The 24,386-nt window shown below is 57.3% G+C and overlaps 1 protein-coding gene across 1 annotated transcript; it reads right to left on the reverse strand.

Annotated features, from left to right (window-relative positions):
• Window positions 1-5,467: 5,467 nt before the first annotated feature.
• On the reverse strand, window positions 5,468-24,386 carry NCS1 (neuronal calcium sensor 1). Its single transcript, XM_061352782.1, has 8 exons — window positions 24,024-24,386; window positions 11,165-11,189; window positions 9,232-9,370; window positions 8,941-9,019; window positions 8,718-8,806; window positions 8,391-8,468; window positions 7,919-8,035; window positions 5,468-6,547 (listed from the first exon to the last, which is right to left on the reverse strand). Exons 1-7 carry the CDS (start codon window positions 24,085-24,087, stop codon window positions 7,937-7,939), a joined length of 573 nt encoding a protein of 190 aa, XP_061208766.1. The 5' UTR covers window positions 24,088-24,386; the 3' UTR covers window positions 5,468-6,547; window positions 7,919-7,936.

Here is a 24,386-nt window from a genome sequence, read left to right on the forward strand (position 1 = left end):
GACCCGGCCAGGGGACACCCAGGCACCGACCGGCTCCTCCAGCGTTCAGCTTCTGGGAGGGAAGCAGGGATGGAGGGAGGGAAAAGAGGACTTTGGGAGCCAGCGACGCGGCGGGGAGGTGGGTGGGAGCTGGAGGAAGCTGGGATGGGGATGCAGGGATTGGGAAGCGGGTCCTGCAGCCCACAGGATTGTCCGAAACACTGCCCATGTCAGAGCCCCCCCAGCCCCAGCTCAGAGAGCCCCTGCTCTGCTGGGGGGAGCCGGGGTTAGGGGAGGACACGGGGGCTCGGAGCTGAGCACCTGCAGGGACACCCTGCCAAAGGCAGGCAGTGGGAGAGCCAGCTGGGAAAGGGGGTGAGGAATCACCCTGCCTCTGCCAGGCAAAGGGGCCTCTCTGGAATAGGGGTCTGCGATGGGGCTGGTGGGGATTAAGGGGCTCTTGGGGGGCTCCCCAGCACAGCTGCCCCCGGAACAGGGAGCAAACAGCCACGTAAAGAGCAGACAAAGCCGGAGCCAGGACAAGGGGTGGGAAAAGCAGCGCTTGGCTGGGAAAGGCAGCGCTTGGACAGAGCGCAGGAGCTTTTCCTGGCTCCCCTCAAAGCGCAGTGCTGAGCTCATGGCTGCTCCGGAGGGATGCTCTGCTCTTGCTCAACTCCTTCCCAACGGGACCCAGGGAATGGAACGGCCAAGGGCTGTCTCCAGGTGAAGCTGTGCACTAGGGACCACATCCAGCCCAGGGGGCTGAGCACCTCCTGCAGCCCCAGCGCCTCACTGGCAGCAGACACAGGGCTGGGGGAGATCAGGGACCACCCATCCCACACCCCACACAGGACAGTGGGATCCTCCTGTGCATCCTTTTGCCCCACAAGTCCCTACAAGCCACGGCTTAGCCCAGCACGGTCCTAGGGGGGGTAAGGACCCCCCTTGCAGCAGGGCAGAGGATGGGACCTCTGTTCCATGGGGCTGAGCCATGAGCTCTGATGGAGACTTCTCCTCCTCCTATCCCCCACCAGGCTTGGATGCAGCCACTCACCTGCAGCCTCTTGTCCCCCCCAGGCTTGGCACCCCCAGCCCCACACTCACTGCAAGCCCAGAGGGGCTTCCCCACCCCACAGTGCCCCCAAACCCACCACAGGGCACCCCCATCCACTAACCTTGCAGCCAGCTCCATCCTGCTCCCCAGCAGCAAGCACCTCTCTCCAGTGCTGCTGGAACAAAGAAACCCAGCAGCTCCTCCCCACACTCACCAGTGCTCCCAGTGCACCTGAACTACCTGGGCTTTAACCCCTTTTGTGCTGGTGGGCACAGCAAAGCAAGGCACAGCCTTGGGTCACCGCTGTGCTCATCCTCACCCGCTCCATCGCACAAGGGGATGAATCCCTGTGTGCCCCCATCACACGCTGGCACAGGGCACCCCCGAACAAGCCCCCCCTGTGCAAACACAGCCTCCTTGTTCAGGCCATCAGGGCACCAGCTCTGGCCTCCTGGAGTTAATGAGCCAGCCTCGTTAGGAGAGCAGACAAATGAAGAGGGGCAGAGAGGCCCTGGGCTCGGGACTTGGCAGGGCACAACGGCAAACGTGGTCCCACCGCACGTGAAAAGCCCGATGGGAGCCCCCTGCTCCCCCTGCCAGCCCCGGGGGAGTGCCAAGGGGCACCTCCATTGGGGCACTATTATGGGATATTAATATCCAGCTCACTCAGCAGTCAGTGCATGCCCAAAGCGAGCCGATGGCTCCCAGCCCGGTGCGTTGGTGCAGGGTGCCCAGAGAAGCTGTGGCTGCCCCATCCCTGGCAGTGCTCAAGGCCAGGTTGGACACAGGGGCTTGGAGCAAGCTGCTCCAGTGGAAGGGGTTGGGGTTGGAGCTGGATGAGCTTTAAGTTCCCTTCAACCCAAACCAGGCTGGGATAAGCCTGACCGTGAGCCGCGCATCACAGACCACGGGTGCTCCGTTATTGTCATTAAGCTTTTATTTCCACTGTCACAAAGTTCCTGGGTTCTGTTTTGTTTTCTCTGTCGTTATTAAACTGTTTCGTTTGCTTGGTTTGCTCTTGAATTCATCTCAAGACAAGGCAGCAGGGCATGCAAGCCGAGACACCGGCACGGACGCACAAACAGGCTTCATCTTTACAAACAAGGCTCTTTTTGCTGGAGCTGCTGTTTCTCAGCCCGGGGGCTCCAAGCAGGGGTCCCATAGGACACAGCACCCAACCCGGGGCTGGTGGCTGCAGGAGCAGAGAGAGGAGGGACAAACGGCTTCCCTGCAGTGCTGCTGGGGCTGGCACATGGAACTGAGACCCAGCAAGGGACCCCCAAGCTGTGCACCAAGACCAGGGCCATCAGCTTACCACCCCAGGTGGACCTATCCCCTCTAATGCCACTGCAAAGGTGTACTGATACACTCCCCAAATGTCCCAGGTCTCCCTGTGTACCCCAGGATGGGGACAATGGGACAGTGAGCTGGCTGTGGGTCACACATCCATCGCATCCAATCCACCCCGACCCGAAATACATGGGAAGAGGGCAGCCATGCCAATGATTCTGGCTGCCCCCATGCCACATATAGCCCTGCTTCAAAGCCCCGGATCCGAAATCATTCCACCCTCCAGGTTAGCACAGTCCCAAGACAACCAGTGGTATTACTTCCATCCCTGCCCATGCCAGTGGAACAGTGGCTATGGGATGGCGATTCCACAGCCTCATCCTCCCCAGCATCCAACTGGGATGCATGTCCTAATGGAATGGGAGGCAGGCACCAACAGGCACCCTCTTCTGTGCGGTGGGGTGGGATGCAGGTGGTACCCAGCACAAACAGGGTCTGGGCACCCCATAAGCAAACACCTCCCTCCATAAACCCCATGGGGAGCACTCCAGGAGCCAGCCGGTCTCGTTATAAATCACAGCAATTAAAGGGCTGCTGTGGAGGAAAAACCCACTTTGCATCCCTCCTGGGTGCTGGTTTGTGCCGTGATGGGGACTGGGATCTGCCCCAGAGCCTTCTCCAGGGTGAGAACAGCTCAGCCCAGCCGCAGAGCTCAAGGGAAGGCGGTTACGAAGCAGCAAGAGGCAGCGCACGAACAGAAGAGTGGAAGGAAAGGGAAGTGCAGACACTGCAGTTTAATGGGGCAACACCGACAGGACAAATGAGAGGTGGGGGGGACCCTGCGCTGTGCCCGGCTCTGCTCCGGGCCCCTGCCCATCACCAGGGTGCAGCCGCTTTCATCCGGGCATCGGGTACCCGGGTATGAACAGAACCAACCCGGGTGTTGCTGGCTGTTGGCTTTAACCCTGAGCGGGTGGAAGGAGACCAAAGTTAACTATTCAGTGATGAGAGCTCCGGTGCAGTGGTTCATGCACTGCTCCCGATGTGCCTGATGGTTGGTGGGTCCTGCCAAACCCTATATGAGCTCATGAGCCATATCCAGTGCTTGTGCCTCCCTGGGCACGGGCATTGAATCGCTTTCAGAGGGGATGGCTCACCCCTCAGGCCATTTCACCGATGGGGAAACTGAGGCACAAAAAGGTTAAGGCCAACGTTGCCAAGCAAGAGATGCTTCAAGCCTTGTTGGCGGGGGTACAGAGAAGCTGCAGGTCCTGGTGATGTTCAGGAGTCAGGGCCACCAATGCTGCCCAAAGGGAGGCCAGAAGCATCCAACCAGAGCCCCAGATCCACAGCCAGGGGGGGACAAAGTGATGTGAATGGGGACACTGAGCATGTCAAGAGCAGGGCAGGACAGACCCACTGCAGGGCCAGAGCCAAGACCCAGGACAAGAGCCAGCCCCAATCCTGCCCAGCAGCACTCACCATTGCCACCAACCCAACAGGGCCCTTGCAGCCAGCACAGAGCTTTGAAAACAGCCAAAAACTTATTCCCTTTTTGCTCTTTTTCTTGGATAATGTGCAAATATCCAACAAGGGGCAGGGGAGGCCGAGGCCTTGGGCTCCATCCCTGAGCCCAGCAGCAGCAGGAGCAGGAGGTTGCTGGTAGAAGTGTCAGCACCATCCTGATGGACACTGAATGTTGGTACTTCAGGGCTCTGAAGCTCTCCCAGGCTGATGCTGGTCCTTCATCCCCCCTGTGATGGGGCTGCTTCCTGGTCAGACGTTGTCAAGCACTGATGGAGCTCAAAGCATGGCAATGGTCCTCTGAAAATTAAAAGCCTTTCAGAGCAAAGCATCAGAGCAAATGAGGTTTGCCTTTGCCTGGGAATTGTGTCAAACACCACAGGGTCCATCATTTATCAGCAGAGGAGATTACAGCAGTGTCACATTCAATGGGAACATTGACTGGCACCAGAAAGGGACCGGTCTGGCAGACAAGCGTTAGAGAAGTTGGAGGCACTGCAAAGATCTACCCAAGAGAGTTGCGTTTTGGCCACAAAGCATCAAGGAAAAGGGGTTTCCATGGGAGGGAGCGAGGGGACACCCTCCAGGAGGGAAACATGGGCACCCTCAGGGGCAGGAGCTGCAGAAGAGGCAGAAATATTGCACATGGATGTGAGGTTGGTCTCCTTGAGGAATGGGGAAGGGTGTTTTTTATGGGCATCAGGAAACGCCACCAGCACATGGGCCCCGAAACTGGGGATTAGGGCTGCATGGCAAAGGACCAGCATCGCTTGGCTGGAGTATTGCCTTGTCTCCTACATCATCTGAGAACATCCTCCATGTCCAGATGTCACTTCCCACCGCTATGGGGACAAATCCTGACCATGGGAGCTGCAGACCTCCCAGCAGACAGCGGGTGGAAAGATACTGCCAGCATCAACTGAACCAGGGACAGAGGGGTGAGCCCCTGGGGCGGGAGGAGCATGGCATTGGGATTGCTGGGCCAGGAACAAACCACACTGGAGCCATCCTGGCTGGCTTTAGGGGTCCTGCAGGCATCTTGCACTTTGCTCCTGATGAGATGCAAATCTCTCCTTCCCCATTGGACGGACCAAGGCAGATGGAAACAGAGCTGCAGCAGCACCTTGTCCTCCAATGGAGATGCCAACTGTGTCCTGGAGCTGAGCCCTGCTGGAGCACATCCAGAGTGCTGGTAGGTGATGGAGAAGCCCCACAGGTATCCCTTGTGGACGAGGGACCATTTCCAAGCCCCACACTTGGGTGCCTCCAGTCACTTTTCCCTAGCTTTTCCCCACCATGGATGCAAACAGCTCTGCTTTGGAGCTGTGCCCTTGGATTACAGCAAAACTTCCCATGTCCTAAACAGGGAGCAAGGGGCTAAGGAGACACCTCAAGCATCTCTCAGCCCAGCAGCCACAGGGCAGGAGTTACTGCATCACCCCAGCTGGGATGGGGAAGATGGAGCAAGCTACTCCCATGGGCATCCCCTCCGCTCACTCAGCCCCGCCACATATAGGACAATCCACAGCCACCCCCTTGGGGTGCAAACAGACCTTCCCACCACCAGCACAACACAAAAGAGTAAAGGAATCCCCCTGAAAGCAAACCCCAGCTCTCGGCTCCATTAATACTTCATCATGCAGAGAGAAAATAGGGGAAAGAAAAGGAAATGAGGAAGTTCTGGTGCCCGGCAGTTCCCTCGCCCTGCTCAGCTGAGTTATGGAGCTGGCTCAGTCTGCTCAGAGCCTGGGCTGAGGTTGCAAAGGGAAGGGTGAACAGAAAAACACAGGGAATGGGGGGGACAGGAAGAGGAGAAGAAGCTACAGCACCCCCTTAAAACAGCAGCCAGCCCATGGAGCTCGGGATACAGGGGGTGGGAAGAGAAAGGGGGAAGGCAGATTTTTTTGGCTTCATTGTTATTGCAGGCTCCCGGTGCCCCGCAATAGTGTACGAGCATGTAAACCTGACGTCTCATCATCACCTGGGTGGTCGGACACACACACACACGAGAGACTAAACACGGCAGCAACATTTACAACGAATAAATAAGGATATCCATTGCGGAGATAGGCATGTAAAAAAAAACAAAACCAAAACCAAACCTCACTTTTTTTCCACCAAAGAAAGAGGAAAAAAAAAGAGAGAAAAAAGCACAATACTGTCTCACCAAAAAAAATTAATATAATAATAATATATATCCCTAGAGAGCCGGGCTGGGTTGGTGACACCAGTGCTGTGTGTTCCCAATGGCCATCAGTGCCTCGGCTCCCCTGCCCTGCGCAGGCAGCACCCTGGGGTGCGGGTCCCCCGGTACCTTTAGGCTCCATCTCCAGCCAGCTGATTCCCGGGAGAGAACAACGCCGGCGCATCCACAGTCCCATTGAAAACATAGGAAAAGGGGAGCAAAAGGGGGTGAGGATGCCGAGGGGGGGGTCTGTGCCTGCAGCGATGCTCGACCCGCTCCCCCGGTGCTGCAGTCTCGGGTGTTCGCTGCCGCTCAGCCCGGGGTCTGAGGTGGGTTTGTATTGGGAAAAGCAGAAGTTGGCGAATGGCAGCGGCTGGTTCGGAGTGCGGAGATGGGGGAGAGAGCTCGCGCTTCGAGGGCACCCTCTGCTCGCGGAACAGGGAGCAAGGCCAAGGGGCAGGCAAGCTTGGCGCGGCGGTGGTCGGATGGCACGGAGAGCATCTTCCCCCAGGCATCTGCGGGAGAGGGTGGGGAGGAGAAAACCAGGGTGAGAATAAGGGCAGAAAGCACCGTGCAGCACAGCACCAGCACAGCTGGAAGGGCACGGCTCGAATCATAGAATCATAGAATAGTCAGGGTTGGAAAGGACCTTAAGATCATCAAGTTCCAACCTCATGCCATGGGCAGGGACACCTCACACTAAACCATCTCACCCAAGGCCTTGTCCAACCTGGCCTTGAACACTGCCAGGGATGGAGCATTCACAACCTCCCTGGGCAACCCATTCCAGTGCCTCACCACCCTAACAGGAAAGAATTTCCTCCTTATATCCAATCTAAACTTCCCCTGTTTAAGTTTTAACCCATTACCCCTTGTCCTATCACTACAGTCCCTAATGAAGAGTCCCTCCCCAGCATCCCTATAGGCCCCCTTCAGATACTGGAAGGCTGCTATGAGGTCTCCACGCAGCCTTCTCTTCTCCAGGCTGAACAGCCCCAACTTTCTCAGCCTGTCTCCATACAAGAGGTGCTCCAGCCCCTGATCATTCTTGTGGCCTCCTCTGGACTTGTTCCAACAGTTCCATGTCCTTTTTATGTTGAGGACACCAGAACTGCACACAAGACTCCAGGTGAGGTCTCACGAGAGCAGAATAAAGGGGCAGGATCACCTCCTTCAACCTGCTGGTCACGCTCCTTTTGATGCAGCCCAGGATACGGTTGCTTTCTGGGCTGCAAACACACACTGAAGCTGGCTCATGTTCATTTTCTCATCGACCAGCACCCCCAAGTCCTTCTCCGCAGGGCTGCTCTGAATCTCTTCTCTGCCCAGCCTAGTAATGGTTTTGAATAGCTCAGTGGGGTTAAAAAACCCCCATTGCCACCCATGGCTGGACACTGCCCAGGCTGCGGTGACCAAAACCATCCCATCTGCGTGGCCCCATGCAGGATGGTGAGCATCACAGTGTGCTCAGCGAAGCACCACATCCCTGACACGGCCATGCCAACCCCTGCCAGCTCCAGGGTGCAATATAATGAGATATAATATAAATAAAACATTTAATATAATGTCTCTCTGGAGCATCCCCATGGCCTCAGCGCACCAGCTGCCTCCTCTGCAGCCACATCTACAGGGACGAGCTGAGCTGTGCCGCGGGCAAACGCCTGTCAGCTGGGTGACTCTACAGCATCCTCATGGGCTGTGGTCCAGGAGCGCCCTATGGGATGGGAGGACTGGGAGAAACACATCAGTATGGGGTAGGAACATCCCCATCCAGCTAGATTTGGGGGGAATGAAGAGAATGAGGCACCCACCCCTGGGAAAGATGGGAATGGCATCAAAGCAGGTGGGAGATGGGGCACCCCCGGACTCCCCAGCACTGCACTCACCGCCGCTTGGCCCCAGGACTATACGAGCCCATCGTAGAGGGAAAGCGCCTGCACGATGGAGGGGTCAGCCTTGGAGCCCTCCTGGAACTCCTGCAGGGTCAGCTTCCCGTCCGCGTTCTGCAAAACACCCCTGTTCAGCATCACCTTGCCCTGGTGAGGGGGATGCCGGAACCGAGCATCCCGGGTCTGAGCACCCCAGGGCCCCGCCACCACACCATGGACCCACACAGGTCACCACCACCACTGCACCCCAGTGTCCCTGTCAAGCTATCAGTGCCTGCAGCCAGGGAGGAGCAGCACAGAAAGTGCAATGCCACACTGGGGACCCAGATAGATATAGGGATCCTGTATCCAGGCTGCAGTGACAGCTGAGAAGGAGGCACATGCAAGAGCTGAGATGCAGCAAGGGGTGGGCACAACTGATTCCTAAATCCTTTTCACTGCAGGGGAAAAAACACTCAAGCATCCTCACCTTGTCCATCATGGCAAAAATCCGATCCACCCTCTTCTCGGGTGTGTTCTCCTCCTCAGGAAGCTCCACTGTGTTTCCCTGTGGCAGCAAGATGGGACCCATCTGTGCCCTGCCTGGATGGTGTCTCCAGGCAAGCAGATGTGTGTTCTTCCCCCAAATCCCCCACATCAGGACAGAGCACAAGGAGTCGTCACTGGCACCAGAGCCATCCTCAGTGGCTGGATCCAAACCCACCGTGGCCATAAACTCCCATCAGAAAATCCCAGGGAGGGAATCAGGGATGTTTCAGCATCCTCCCTACAGTCCGCATCACCCTCTGCCACTTACCACCATCTGATAAATGGCATCCACAATGTCCAGCATCTCGTTCCTCGTGATGTACCCATCGTTGTCCAGGTCGTACAGCTTAAACGCCCCTGCAAGGCACAGTGATACCGAGGTGCTGGGGACTGCATCCTCCCTGGCACCTGCACACACGCACCCCCCATAGCTGCCCCCATGCCACCCCCTCATGGGGCAGAGCCCACTGGTGTCCATGGGGAGCACTTACACCTCAGCTTCTCGTCCAGCGTCCCTCGGGAGGTGACCGACAGCGCCTGGATGAACTCGGAAAACTCGATCCTCCCGTCCTGGGGGAGGGAAGGATGGGTGAGGGCATCGCTGCCACCCCTGCCCGCCAAAGCCCTCCCTGCCCATGCTGGGGGGCAATCCCAAAAGGCCATGGCGAGAGAGGAACGATGGAATGTTGTCCTCCTCCAGTACCGCGCAGCCTCACCCCGAACCCATCCCAGCATCACCTCCCTGACCCCCCTCACACCGTGCCCCCCGCTCCCAGCCTTACTTTGTTCTCATCGAAGACATTGAAAACGAAGGTGGCGAATTTGGTTGGGTCGCCGAAGGGGAAGAACTGCTTATAGATCTTCTGGAAGCCCGCGGCATCCAGCTGCCCGCTGGGGCAGTCCTTGATGAAGCCCTTGTACCTGCGGAGGAAAGGCAGAGGATGGGCACCATGAGGTCTTCTAAACCTCCTTCAAGACAAAAAGCCCCTGACCAGTCACCTGCTGCAGGAGGAGGTGCTGGGGCAGGAGATGCCTTGCTCAGCACTGAAGCATCACAGGGCCAGCAGCAGTGCTTATATCCCTCTCTCAGAACTCTGCACAGATGGAACGCTGCACCCTAGGGCCAGAGCTTGCCTTCCCCTCTGCTGCTGCTCCATGGATACACCAAGTCATCCAACTGGCTTTCCAGCATGGAGATGGTCAGGAAAGGGACTTGGGATCGGCAGCAACCCCACAGGCAACTTGCAGCCTCACTGCTCAGCACAAGATGCAGCCATGTACCAACAGCACAGTGGCCTGGAGCACCATGGCTATGACAGCGTTACGTGGAGAACCCCATGTGAAAGCCGCTCAGAGGAGCTGTGGGCACAGCAGGATGACTGTGTCCTCGGGGTGGTCCAGCTCAGGGCATCTCCCAAACACCATCATCACTTAAACACCGCCGAAGCCCTTGATCCCTGCTCTGGTTTGGACCTGGATGCTGCAAAGTGCCATATGGGAGGGTGCAGGGGAAGAGGCTTGAAAGCTCCGTGGATGAGGAGACCAAGCAGGGACCACCAGGGACATGCAGGGACCACCAGGGACATGCAGGGACCACCAGGGACATGCAGGGACCACCAGGGACCACACGGGGACCACGGAGGGTGTGTGAACATTATGCAATGTGTCTCCCCGATCTGTCAGGCGCCCGTTGCAGCAGGCCTAGGGCTGGAGGAGGAGGGGAAGGGGGTGGCGAGGTGGGAAACCGAAGCGCCGGTGACATCTTTTTCACGCTGCTGCAGCTATGACTCACCGAGGAGGGGGGGAAGGATGAGGGAAGGAGATAAAGAAAGCAACCCCTGACTGGTGGGGAGATGAAAGGGAAGCGGTGGCTTTTCTAGGGCATCGCGCTCGGTGGGGTGGAGGGGATGGGTTGGTGAGAGCCTGCTGCCAGCCCCAGCCCTGCTGCAAATGGGGACACGGTGGGACAGCAGCAGCATCCCCCAGCCAGGGCCACCAGCTGGGCTGTCCCCATGTCCCTGCTTGCCTTGGTCACCCACATGGGGAGGAAGAGGCAAGAGGGAGCGTGAGACATCCCATATGGGCAGCCGAGAGCAGCCAGAGCCAAGCCACACCATAGAATCATAGAATAGTTCAGGTTGGAAAGGACCTTAAGATCATCAAGTTCCAACCCCCTGCCATGGACAGGGACACATCGCACTAAACCATATCACCCAAGGCCTCGTCCAACCTGGCCTTGGACACTGCCAGGGATGGAGCATTCACAGCCTCCCTGGGCAACCCATTCCAGTGCCTCACCACCCTCACAGGAAAGAATTTCCTCCTTATATCCAATCTAAACTTCCCCTGTTTAAGTTTTAACCCATTACCCCTTGTCCTGTCACTACAGTCCCTAATGAAGAGTCCCTCCCCAGCATCCCTATAGGCCCCCTTCAGATACTGGAAGCTGCTATGAGGTCTCCACGCAGCCTTCTCTTCTCCAGGCTGAACAGCCCCAACTTTCTCAGCCTGTCTCCATACAGGAGGTGCTCCAGCCCCTGATCATCCTCGTGGCCTCCTCTGGACTTGTTCCAACAGTTCCATGTCCTTTTTATGTTGAGGACACCATAAGATGTGCAAGGAAAACCCCTCTGTTTCTGCTGTCTGCTCTCTGAGCTGAGCGTTGCGTGCTCCCATCCCTTCTCCCCAGCACTCACCACCATGCCAGACACTCACCACTGCTGCACCTCCTTCTCTGTAACTGCAAGAGAAAACAAGAGAAAAGAGAAAAAAGGAAGGAATTTAGTGCTGGCCCAGTGACAGCTGCGCTTCTGCACCTCCCATAAGCGGATTCCCTGCGAGGGATGCGCCAGGACTCACTCCTTCCATGCGCTGCCACGTGTCCCCTGCATGTGAGCGCTGCCATCAAGGCACAGCCTGGGTTAACCTCGGCTGGATGATGGGGTCCCTCCAGCCCCCAGATCACAGCACAAAGATGAGCTGCTCCCTGCGCCAGGAGTGCAGCACCAGCACTGCAAGGTGCTGTGGATCACGCAGGGGCCAGGCCAGAACGTGTCTGGAGACATCTGCCCAAGCACCAGCGAGGCCCCAACATCAAGACACTGAGCATGGCACAGGCACAGCCCCAGAGCCAGTGTCCCCCCAGGTACCACCTGCATGTAAACCACATGGAGAAACATCACCAAACCCATGCCAGGGCCCTAGGAAGCTTTTCTGGGCTCTGAAGAGACCCCCAAAATGTGAAAAGCTAGAACATGGTGAGCACTGGCAGCCCTGAGTGGGGACAGATGCTGAGATCACCAATGTCCTCAGCAGAGGAAAGGCTCTGAAGGGATGCGGGAGATCCCCAATGGGGCAGGGCGCTGGTACCTGTCCCCGTGTGTCTCACTGCCAGCACCGAGCCCAGTGCCAGAAGGCAGGGGCAGGGGGTACAGCCCCGTTAGTCTTTTCCTTTGCATCTTGCATCTAAGTAATAACACAAAAGCAATAGGTCTGGACCGCGCTGGGATAATGAGGCAGAGTGGAGATGTCTCAGTGTGCAAACGGCTGATAAAAATAGAGACCCAGGACACATCAACAGATGCCAATTACCTTGCATGGCAAAGAGAAGAAAGCAATTCTCCCTCATAAAGATTTACAACATGCCTGGCAGAAGGTGCACGCTGCAGAAGGCAAGGGCTGCAGGGCACATGCTGGTCCCCCCCTTGCATACAGACCAGTGCTGGGCCCCACATCCCCATGGATAGGAATTGTTATCCCTGTACATACAGGGGGTCCCTCCATCCCAGCACAGGCTCCATTGGAGGGACAGAGCCTGCAAACCCCTTCAAGAAGGGCTCAGCACGGGGCAGCATCTCCCCCCCTTCCCCAGGGAGCTGGCTGCAGGGCTGTGCTGGGAGGGTAGCGGTGCCCACCAGAGTGCCATGGGGTGTCTGGACCACAGCACCTCCAGAGAAGGGGGCAGGCGCAGGGATGCTCAGAACCTGAAGGACACTGAGGGCTTTGGCCGTGCCGCAGGAGGGATCTGGAGGTTGTCTTGGCAGGGCTGCCGGGCAGGGGAAGAGCAGACAAGGGAAAAGGACAGAGGTCTCTTGGCAGGAGGAAGCTGGGAAGGATGCGCTGCATCCAGCAGCTGAGCTGGGGCAGGCAAAACCAACCATGGTGCCAGGATTCCCCTTCCCGATAGAAAGGGCTGTGCAGAAACATCCTTCCAAAAGAAAGATGCTGAGTGATGTCTCTAACAGAAACAGGCTTCCCCACAAGCATCGGGACACCAGCCAAGCCCTCCACCCAAGGATGCTCAGGGGATGCCCCAGGCACCAGCTCTGCAGCCCCAGCTGCCTGCAGACACTAAGGCAGATGGAAGGAAGAGGAAGGTGAGCAGCAGGGCTCCAGGCAGCCCTCGGGGCAGGAGAAAGGGGCAGCCCAGGGCTATGGACAAAGCTTGGCTCAGCCCCTCCAGGCAAATCACCTTCTATTCTCCCTCATTCACTGTGTTTCCCACTGGGTTATTTCAGGCCCTGGAGCTGCCTTTCAACTCCAGCAGGAAACAATTAAGGAATTTGTGCTTTTTTAGGTACAGAAATGCTGCTGATGGCACACTTGGAATGGGGCGGGAGGGAAGGGATGGGGCTGGCTCCCCTTTGCCTGAAGAGGGATGCATGGTGACACCCGAACGTTGAGGTGTGGTTGGGCTCCCGAGGTTGGATTTGTCCCTGTGCATCCCTCTTCCAGTGCACTGGCACCTCCTGCACTGGGAAGCTGAGGGGGTTGCCCTGGGATGGGAACGCAGCCTCATCTCGCTTGGAAAACCCCCACCTCGGGGTGCATCCCTTTGCTGCCACCAAGTTTTCCCTCTTCCCAGGGCAGAGTGTTCCCTGTGCAAGGAAACATCACAGTCCTGAACCCAGCAAAGCTGGGGCTGAGCGGGGACCTGCATCCCTGTTATGGACCCAAGGCAGACGATGACTGTGCTGCCACTTCCAGCCGCTCTGATCCCGCTGGGTGTCCCAGTGGCACCGGTAAGGGATGCTCACATCCATCCCTGCAGCAGGGACCTGTGGCCATGGAAGCCTTGGGGACATCAATCTCCTGACCAGGCCAATCCGCCCGTGCTGGGGCTGGGACCAGGGGACACATGCAGGGGCAGGGCTGTCCCCCCACCCTCCCCAACCCATCCTCTGCAGCTCCCTGGCACACAGAGCCCAGCCATGCCCATAGAAGGCACCTGTGCAGTGGTGGCTGCTGCATTTCCCTCCCCTGGCATTGATTACAGCGCGATGCTGAGCCCATGCAAATCAATTTGCAGCGATATAAACCTCCACCAGGTTTGACTCCTCAAGGACACGGGGATGACCCACAGCATCCCCACTGCAGCATCCCACCGGAGCAGGGCCAGCCCCCTCGCCGTGCTCCACAGGGATCACCATTCCCGCGGCCGCTATGGGAATGGCTATAAATAGCTCACGTAGCAGCTTGTTAGAGGATGCAGCGTGCCCCGGGATCCTTAGGGATGAAAGGCACTGAATAAAGGCAGGGTATCAGCGTTCACTGCGAGCCACAGCGCTGTAAGGGGCATCAGTGAGCCGGGTACGCACCACAGACACCCTCCTGCATGCACAGCACCGCACACAGCTCCTGCCAGCAGCACCTTTGTTCCTGCTCTCGACACAGCGCAGGGAAGCGCTGAGTGCAGGGCTCGCACCGCAGGCAGGGACAGGGACCCCAGGGCAGCACAGGAGCTGCCCCTTGGTCACCCATCCCCGCTCCCATCTCACCTGGAGGAGGGATTCAGCCACACATCTCATGCAGCACAGAGGCACCGGATGCGGCTGCACTACAAACAGCATCCAGCCCCCTCCTCCCAGCTACCGGTACCCAAACCTCCCCCCCCCAGGTCTCTCCCCCCCAGCCTTCCATCAACCCCCAGCGGCGCAGCGAGGACTGACAGCTCCATCACCACCCGCCCTCTGCGGGCCCCCCTCTCTTCCCACCACCCAGCTGCCACTGCAGCAAGCAGCTCTGGTTAATCAGTGCTCCAGCCTGTTAATTTGTGCTCGCCAGGCAGCAGGAGAGGAGGGACCCGGGACTGGAATCCCCATCCATCGCCCTGCCCGCAGGAGAGCTCACTGGACCACAGCAGTAAGGAGTACAGGAGGAGTGAGTGGATTCAGAATGGTTTGAGACCCCTCACCATAGTGAGATGCAGGAGGTGACGTGATGCTCCAGCCCTTTGGGCTCCCACAGGCTCAGCAAGCACTGTCCCAGTGTAGCAGCCAGCAGGAGCCTTCCCCAAGCCTCTGCATGTCCCCCTGTGCTCCAGCCACTACGACAGCACCTTGATCCCATGGTGCCTTATCAGGGGAGCCACAGTTAATAATTCCCAGCACAAAGCAGCTCTGCTTCCCCTGCAGGGCACTGCAGCCCTGCCAGGCCTGGCCTCCACCACCAACCCACCGGCAACAGGTCCAGCATCACCCGCCAAGGCCACCACTGGTGGTCCTGCAGCATTTATAGGGGTCCCCTGCGCATCCTGTTCTAGGGGAGCCAGCACTGCCCCATCCTGGGGCTCCCATCCAGGTCTGGTGCTTCCTAAACCTGCTGCAGGTGCTCAGTGCAGCGCCCAGATGAAGGCAAATTGGCACCTCTGCATGTGCAGAGTGGGTGCTCCCACGTGAGCAAAGTGGGTGCTCAGGCATGAATTAATGGGGCACTTACGCATGCACTGAGCACCCATGCCTGAGCCAGATGGGCTCCCATGCAGAAATAAATCGGGTGATCATGCACGGACTAATTGAGCAGTAATATTTGGATGCTTCTAAGTGAACTAATTGGGTGCTCATGCATGAACTACCTGGGTGCTCAGGTGTGAATGAAAGGGGTGCTCATGCATCCATTTTATGGGCACCCTTGACTCCAACGGGGTGGTGATGCCCGGACTAATAGAGACCTCAGGTGTGAATTCACTGGGCCCTCCTGTGTGAACTAATTGGGCACTAGTGGGTGAATTAGTGTAATTAGTAGGTAACACACTTGTGCATGTGCTAATGGGGCACTCAGGTGTGAATGGATCAGGTGCTCATGCAGAAATTAATTGGACACTGGGGCACGAACTGATGGAGAGCACACGCATCAATTGGGCACCCATGCAGCATGTAACAGGGAGCTCATGCATGGACCAGTGTAATCCAGCGTGAACTAACTGGGCGCTCATGCATAAACCAACCGGTGCTCTATGTTAAGTTAATTATGCACTCATGTGTGTATTAATTGGGTGCTCATGCATGAACTGACCGGGTGCTGATGCGGAAATGACTGGCTGCTCATGCATGAGCTGATGGGCCCCTCATGCATGAAACACCACGGTGCTCCGGGGTGATCCTGCACACCCTGCAATTTGCACCCAACACATTTCACCCCTCGCCTCTGTGAACACGTATTTAATAGGACATTCTGAACACAAACCTGCTGCAAACCCCACTTACAACACCATCACAATGTTAATGTTGATGGATTATGAGCTCCCCACTCGGTCCCTGCCAAGCAGGTGACAGTAGATGAGCTCCCATGGATTGCACTCCTTGTACTGGGACCTGGATTCGGGGCTCAGCACCACGGCTCAAACTGCAGAATCAGCCCCCAGTCCCCGCAGAGCAGCAACCAGAGCTCAGCACAGCAGCCTGAATGGATGCTCAGTGCCAGCTTCCCACCTTGCTCCTGCAAACACAGACCCAAGGAGGTCCCATCAGTCAGAGATGGACCCAGCTCTCTGCAGACCAGGTTACCAGGGGGTAACCACATCGTAACCAGTTTCAGGCCTCACCCCTCCAAAACACAAACCCAAGAGCACGGCGGCAGCTCAAGGTGTTGGAGGTACCCATGAGTGCAGCAGCTTCCACAGGGACAGGCAGGATCTGCTGCTGAGACCACCTCGAGCCATTCGGGGCTGTTGGGTGCCTTTGTGCTGGCTCACCCCGGTCCCCATTTGATGCAGTAACTGTTAAGACACACTGCACACCGGCACCTTGGGCACGTGGGTTGTTTGGCCCTGGTGACCCGAGCCCATTCAAATTCAGGTGTCAGCACAGAACCAGTGTCCTGGTTAACCATTACAGAGCACACCTCCTGCTGCCCTCCATCGGGGCTCAATACGAGCTCCAGGGAGGTTTGGGAGCCCCAGGGCTGAGGTTTGCTCCTGCTCATTAGCTTTGAGAAAGCAGCATTAAAACACCAAACCCCTCCTGCAGCAGCAGGGTCACCCCAATGGACACAACCATGGCACAAGCCTGCCCCATGACACCTCCTTTTGCTCCCAGAGATGACCAGCAGCAGCGTGTCCGAATCACCGTGCGCCCACCTCAGCCCTGCACCCCCCATCCTTACTCCCAGCCTCAGCGCTATACACCAGTAGTGTCCCCATGCTGGGATCACCCCCATGCAAGCCCCCATCATAACGGGATGTCGGAGCAGCCTCACCCCATAGGCACAACACAGCTGGAGCTGCCTACCTGTCGGAGCAGAGCATCCCCATCCCAGCTTGCCCATGTCCCCATGCACAGTTTGGCTCCTCTCCCCATCAGACACAGACAGCAGCAGCAGCACGGCGGGTCCGGGAGCCTCCGAGACGCTCAGAGCACAAACCCGACAGCGTTATTGGTGTCATTTGTTACTGCTGAGATAGGGAGCAATATGTGCAGAGAGCCGCCTGTGCGTTTGGCACCCTTCTCGCCGGCGGTTGCCATTAGCCCATCTTGCTCCCAGACTGGATAAACAGGTCCATGAGCAGCTCTGTTCTCATCTCCCCCGGGGCTGGCACCAACGGGAGAGCCAAGATGCAGTTAAAATCCTTTTTAGACTTTATTAAATATTGAAGGGCCCGACATTAGGCTTTGGGAACTGGGCTCAGGGAACAAGCAGCAGTCGCTCTTTGCAGCAAAGGCAGCAGAGGAAGGGCAAAGGACGGTGCCTTCGTTTGGAAGTTAATGAATCAGGCTGAAACACACCCACAGCAGGAGCCTGGGGCTCAGGTCTGTTCTAGGCTGGATTTAATCCCGGCTTCCCAGTGAGCCCACACAACAATACCCCATGGCAAGGCAGAGCATCCGCAGCGCTGCTGGGAGCAGGGATGGAGCAGCCCCACTGACTGCATCCCCCTGCTCTATCCTCCCCTGAACAGGGGGATTCAGCATGGCCCCGTGCTGCAAGGAGCTGCCCCAACCCATGGAGTGATTCCTGCCCCAACCCATGGAGTGATTCCTGCCCCAACCCATGGAGTGATTCCTGCCCCAACCCCTGGAGTGATTCCTGCCCCAACCCGTGGAGCGATTCCTGCCCCAACCCATGGAGCGATTCCTGCCCCATGCAAGGGAAGGGAAGTCTCTGACTCAGCCATGGGACTCTGGAGCCAAGGAAAGGTCCAGAGGATGCTGCAGGGTGAAGCCTCAGTGGAAACAGGGCCTCTGCCGCCTCCCCATCTCAGCAGGGACCACACTGCACCAAGGGATGGTGCTGGAGGCACAGAACACCCGCTGCTCCATGGCAAGTAACAGGGATGCAGGGCAAATCCACAGGTCCATCCATTGAGCACGAGATGCTGAGGAAACACGGATGGACGGAGCACTGGCATCTCTCCTGCCATGCAGGAAGCAAAAACGTGCCTTGAAGGGAGAACAATGTGCAGGAGCTGTGGGGATTGAGTCCTGTGCCAGCACTACTGGGCTTGGGAACACAGCAATGGTGGTGATGGGAGTGATGCCCACCCTGCTGAGAACCCCCAGTTCCCCTGGCCCTCGAGCAGGGATGCAGGGCATGGATCCTGGCTCCTTTCCCATCCAGCTCCCTACAAGACCCGGGAGGATGAGATGGGGAGGGAGGAACAAAGTGACCCCGCAACTGTCACCCCGATAACAGAGCGAGTGCATCCACGGGCTCCTCCCTGAAGCAGCCGCTTCCTTTGATGCCTTCAGAGCTTCTTGTTTCACAACCTTAATTATAGCAGCAGCAGCAAAGGTCAGGAGAGTGGTTAAGCAGATCCATTAACATGCCAGGGGATAAATGAAATGTGATTCTCCTGATGCCTGAGCAGCAGCAGCGTGGCCGGTGGGCACTGCTGCTCCGCTCTGCTGCAGAGGGAGCCTGAGGGGCCCTTGGGCACGTATTCCCCTTCCCACCTCCCAGTGGCTGCAAGGACACTCCAAAACTTGCTTCCCTTGCATCTATCTGCAGAGCCCCAGGTCCACATGCACAAGGGATGCCCAGTTATGAGATTCGCTGGGAGCAGGTTGGGGTCTCCTTGAGGAAGGGGCTTGGGATGCCTCCAGACCCCCACAGCCCTTTGGGGACAGCACATCAGATCCACATCAATCTTGCAGTGAACCTGCACGCAGCTCCCATCATTACAGCTCTGGGTTCCATGTGGCTGCAGTAAAAACAGGCCCCAAACACAAACCAGCCCATGGGCATCCCTCCAGCACATCCATCACCCTCCCTCAGGCTCCCTGGTTGGCACAGGACATCAGACCTGCTCTTATCCCCTCTCCCCAGTGCATCTCGAGGGTGCTTGTGCAGATGCTCTCATCCTCCCCCCAGAACTCCCCTTTTGGGCTCCTCCAAATCCTATTACACACTGAGAGCACTTGAAGCAGGGAGCAGCAGCCCCGCTCCAGCTTCACACCCAGGCAGGCATCCACCTCAGCATCCTGATACCCCTCTCCCAGGAGCAAGTCCCATGGGGCTCCCATCCCAGCCTGGAATACTGCCTCCAGTTCTCTGCCCCAAAATGGGTGCTTGTAGGGCGAGAGGAGCTTTGGGGCTGTTTTGGGGCTCTGTGCTTCAGGTATTTCACCCAGTGCTTGCTGCTAAGGGACAACGGGTGCGTAACCACCAGGGTGTCCTGCCCTGCTGCTGCTGCATGAGCAACAGGAGGGATTTCAACACCAACCAACCTGGCAGAGAAACTCAGCACCAGAGGCCAAACACTTCGGAGGCTAAAACCAAACCAGCAGCAGGAAGCCACTGAGGTCCCTGCTCTGCTCCTGCACACCGGCGGGATGGAGCCATGAAGCAAAGCCCCATCCCAGTGCTTCCAGTGAAGAACAGACCCATTTTCCTGGCTGCAATTGGAGGATTCTCTTTCCCGCTGAATCCTCCCCACCACGATGCACCCCTGTAACTACAGATCAATATGTTTGTAGTTTGCTCTTAAACTAATGCCCATTAATTCAGAGCATTACTGCCGAGCCACAGAGCCAATTCTGCAGCTTATTGTAAAAGAGCAGAAAATGATGCTGCCAGAGTGAGTTTAGAATCCACAAAATAGATCACAGTGGGTGGGATGCGGTTCTTGGGAAAAGAGCATCTTCTTCTCCCTGCTCCCACTCTGCAGCTCGGGGCCTCCCAGTGCTGTGGATATCATGTTGGTACCTTCCACACGGCTCCCACACCTTCACCAGAGCCTCAGGACCATCATCCTGACCCTGTGCCAGGTGCCAGCAGTGATGCTGCTGCACCTACATGGCTCCAAGGGTGCTGGATTGGACGGCTGTTGCAGCCAGCGTTAGAAAAATCCAGTGTTAGGAGATCTGGACATGGGAAATCATGATGAAAATGAACCCTGAAATCCAAACCACCCCAAAATGACTTAAAATAGGAGCTAGAATGTGTTCTTCTCAAACAACTCTTGTTTTTAAGCCCATTTCATGATTTTAAGGGTTGTGGATGCTGTGGCTGGGACCGCTGCTGCAAGTAGGGATGCTCAGCACCACGTTTTCCTCCCATGGTCCATACAGAACCACTTCCACCCACAACACATGTTCTGCACCCACAGCTGCACACGTGCCCCTCACACAGCTCCAAGCAGGATGCAGGGAGTACCCAGCACCTTCATAAAGCTCCAGCTTAGCAGAACCCTTCACCCTCGGCCCCACAAGGCTCTTAAGCACAATCCCAAATCCCACCTCGGCCCTGAGGCTTAAATCCCTGCCAAAGAGGGGCCATGATGAAGGGATGACGATGGCTCCTTCAAGCCTTGGGTGTTATCACCTCCTGGGACAAAACACACAGAGGCCAAGACTGCATCTGGGAGGTACCTCAACGTGGCATCGGGAAGATAGACTGATAAATTAATGATCACAAAGCACTTTAGGAGCTTTGGGATGAAAGGCTCCATGGAAGTACAAGGAATTACATGATTTATTATTCATCATTGTTATCACTCAGCGTTGGCTGCTCCTGTATGGCACCGGCCTGGCCTCTGAGGAAGGTTAAATCCTTGCCTGCAGCCAGACAGGTGAGCTTGGCACTGAGAGCTATGCCTGGGCATCAGGTGCCTGGAGATCCTGAACGGCTCACGGTGATGGGCTCAAGTCATAGAATCATAGAATAGTTTGGGTTGGAAAGGACCTTAAGATCATCAAGTTCCAACCCCCTGCCACGGGCAGGGACACCTCACACTAAACCATATCACCCTGGCCTTGAACACTGCCAGGGATGGAGCATTCACAGCCTCCCTGGGCAACCCATTCCAGTGCCTCACCACCCTAACAGGAAAGAATTTCCTCCTTAGATCCAATCTAAACTTCCCCAGTTTAAGTTTTAACCCATTACCCCTTGTCCTATCACTACAGTCCCTAATGAAGAGTCCATCCCCAGCATCCCTATAGGCCCCCTTCAGATACTGGATCAATGGGATTTGAGCAGCCAGTGCTATGAAGAAGCCCTCAGATGTCCTCCTGTACCTTCAGGTGTCCAAGGACCATTAAAACCTGGTCCCCAGCACTGTGAGTCAGGAGCAGAGTGTGAAGGGAAGCCAAGAGATGAGGTTTACAGATTCTTGTCCTTCTGTGTGCAGTCCCCAGCAAGGACCAGGACAACCTGCTCTGAATACCTGCACTGAAGTCAAGTCTCACATCTCATGGAGGCCCTGCAGCATCCTCGGCACAGCACGGTCCCATCGCCTGCTTGCCCTAAGATTGCTGTGACCAAGGCAAGCCAGAGAAATGGCACAAAGAGGAGATGGAGAGACCAGAGGGGACAGTGGCCGGGGGACACAAGAAGCTACCAGGCACTGGAGGAGCACCGAGGGGACACAGCACAGGCTGTGGGTCCTCGGTGTGCCATGGATGAGGTAAATCTGCCCCAAAGCCCCATCCCTCTGGTCCTGCAAAACCAAGAAGGGGATTTTTGCTATTTGCTTCGTTTTGTCTGGAAATGGCACGGACAGAAAATGATGCAATGGAAGGAAACCCCATTGTGGGAGAAACCCTGCACATTCCACAGCCACAGCTCACAGTGCCATGGGAACCTCCCCAGGACGAGTGTGGGACCTGGAGGCATCTGCCCAGATGTGTTGTAACAGCATCACACACAGCACCACACATGAGGCAGAGCCAGTGCCTGCAGGCAGCCCCCAGGATGGGCAGCACATGGCAGGGATGCTCTTAGAAGGATGCTCACTGCCAGAAAGGTACCAAAATCCCACAGTGCTGTGGAGTAAAACCTTTCCTAAAGGGAAACATCCCAGGAATTCCTGAGTTTGCCATGGATTTGTGGGTATGACGACCAATAGCCATGACACAGGGGTCTGGATCAGTCCCTCCCATTGCACTCAGTGCAACCCTGCGCTCCTACCTGCACCTCCCCTGCCTGGATTCCCCAGAACGCAAAAGGAAATGAATACCTTCCAGCCTCCCAGGGGCTGGAGATAAACCAGAGGCTCTCAGACGTGCCTGGGAGGGCCCTGGGAAGTGCTTCAGCAGAAAGGGAACGCGCTCGCCTTGACAGCTGCAGAAAAGGGGCAGAACCACTCAGCAGCAGTCGTTAATCCCAGAGACGAGAGGTGGAACGAGCACAGCTCAAAACTGAGCCTGGAATTAACCAGGGCTCTCCCTGACGGGCACTGCATCACCAGGCGCGTGCTGCCGGGGCACGTTGGGATGCTGCACCAGGCCCTGGGCATGTGCTGCCCCACGGCATGGCTGTGGGGCTCCTGCCGCACCTGTACAGGTAAATGGGTCCTGAAAAGAGGCAGCGAGAGGCCTGGGGCAGGCAGGCAAAACCCCACACAGGGCACGGAGTCATTGATGGAGCAGAGGAGCAGAGTGGTTCTTGGATGGGGTGTGATGGAAAGGGGAAAGCACTCAAAAGAGAGAAGCTAGAAGTTGGGAATAGTGATTCCAAATACAACGACCCTCTGTTGGCTTCATCCAGCAAAAGAGACATCCCTGTACCAGCAGGCCACGGTTTCACCAGTGCTCTGTTTGGTTGCTGGTAGGACATGGGGCATCATCACCAGCCCTGCTGGGGTTGGTATCCTCGCTGCACAGAGAGGAGCCACCCCGGGGTGTGAAAGCCCAGCACACAGGTGATGCGACTGCGCCGGGGCTGGCTCTTCCCACATCCCTCTCCATTGGAGACTGGATCATCGTGGTGGCTGCAAACCACACTGGTGATTGCAGCACAGCAACAACCGCCCCTGACCCAGTGCGGCGGCACCCGCTGCGGGTCACCGCTGCAGTGAGGACACCAAAACCAACCCGGTGCTCAGCTCCAGCCCAGCATCACCACCACGTTCCCACTGTTCCCTCCCTGTGAGTCCAATGGGGTCCCCAACCTCTCCTCCCACCGCTCACAGTTTGGCTATGCAGACAACCTGCCCGACAAGAGAGCAGCCCCGCGTGCAGGGTTGTGCAATGCACCAGCGTTGCCTCTCCTCCATATGGGAGAACTTGCTGCATCCTGATCTATTGCCTTTTTGGGTAAGCGCTGCCGTGGGACTGCAGCAATGACAGCGGGGAGAGCTTGTGGGGCTGCTACACAGGAGGGGAATAGCTCCGACCTGCAAGCGGGGAGGCAAACTTGAGCCACCAAACCCTTTGTTTCCTTTGTGCATCCTTCAGGGGGATAAACCCATCTGACCGTGCTCAAACTGGATGGCTCAGACAGTAGCCACGTTAATAAGATTACAGCGGAGGTTCAGACAGGAAAGCCACTCACTTAGAAAATCAGGTTATTAAACTGATACTGAGATACCCATAGAAAAACACCCAACTCCCTGGTGCTGGGCTCTTTGCTCCGCTTCAGAGCATAATAACAAAGGAAACCCTGCAAGTAACGCACCCAAACTTTGCAAGACACCCACCCCCTTTGGTTTGGTTCCCTGTTTATGGAGAAGCCCCCTGGCTCCTGGGAAGCAGCGCCGGAGGACAACCAGCACGGTCCCTGCATCCCCGACCGGCAGCGAGGCCCTGGGAGCAAAGATGCTCGGAGCAGGGGGTTAATAAGGGAAGGCGCCTTGCTCCGGGCAGGCAGGATGCGGCCCTTTGCCCCGCGGTTGCTGGAGACTGAGAAACAGGCCACGAAGGGTTGTTTTAATGAGGAAACAGAGCGTTCCCCCGTCTCCCTGCCCCTCTCCTCGTCCCTGTGTGGTGTGGGGTGCGCTTTATTACCCACCCGGGCTAACCCCGGGATCCATGCAACAAAGCCCGGCCGAGCCTGCGCCGCTGGGGGCGGCACCGCGGAACCCAGCGCAGCCCCAGGCCCCCCCCATGCCGGTCCCCGGCCCGCTGCGGTCACTCACAGTACGTTTTCCTGGTCAGCTCCTCCACAACTTCAGGCTTTAACTTGCTGTTGGATTTCCCCATGGTGGCCGGCAGCCCCGGCGGAGCGCGCAGCACCGCGCCCGGCCTCACTGCGGGGGCATCGGGGGCACGGCGGAGCCTCGCTGCCAGCACCCGGCCCGGCTACATCCCGCGGCGGGGATGGATGGGGATGGAGCGGGATGCAGGGGGTGCGGGTCCGGTCTTTGTTAGCGGGGCTCGGCCGCAAAGCGATGGGCGCGGAGCTGCGGGGCCGCGCTGGGTGTGCGTGTCCCTGGTTACGCGCAGCCTCCGCCGCCAGGCGCGGAGCGGCCGCGGCCGCGCTGCGGGAGCGCGGAAGGGGG

This window comes from Neopsephotus bourkii, unplaced genomic scaffold, assembly GCF_033783945.1.
Source record: "Neopsephotus bourkii isolate Nb327-2 ecotype Australia unplaced genomic scaffold, CSIRO-AGI_Nbou_v1 NB_659, whole genome shotgun sequence".
NCBI classification, from domain to species: domain Eukaryota; kingdom Metazoa; phylum Chordata; class Aves; order Psittaciformes; family Psittacidae; genus Neopsephotus; species Neopsephotus bourkii.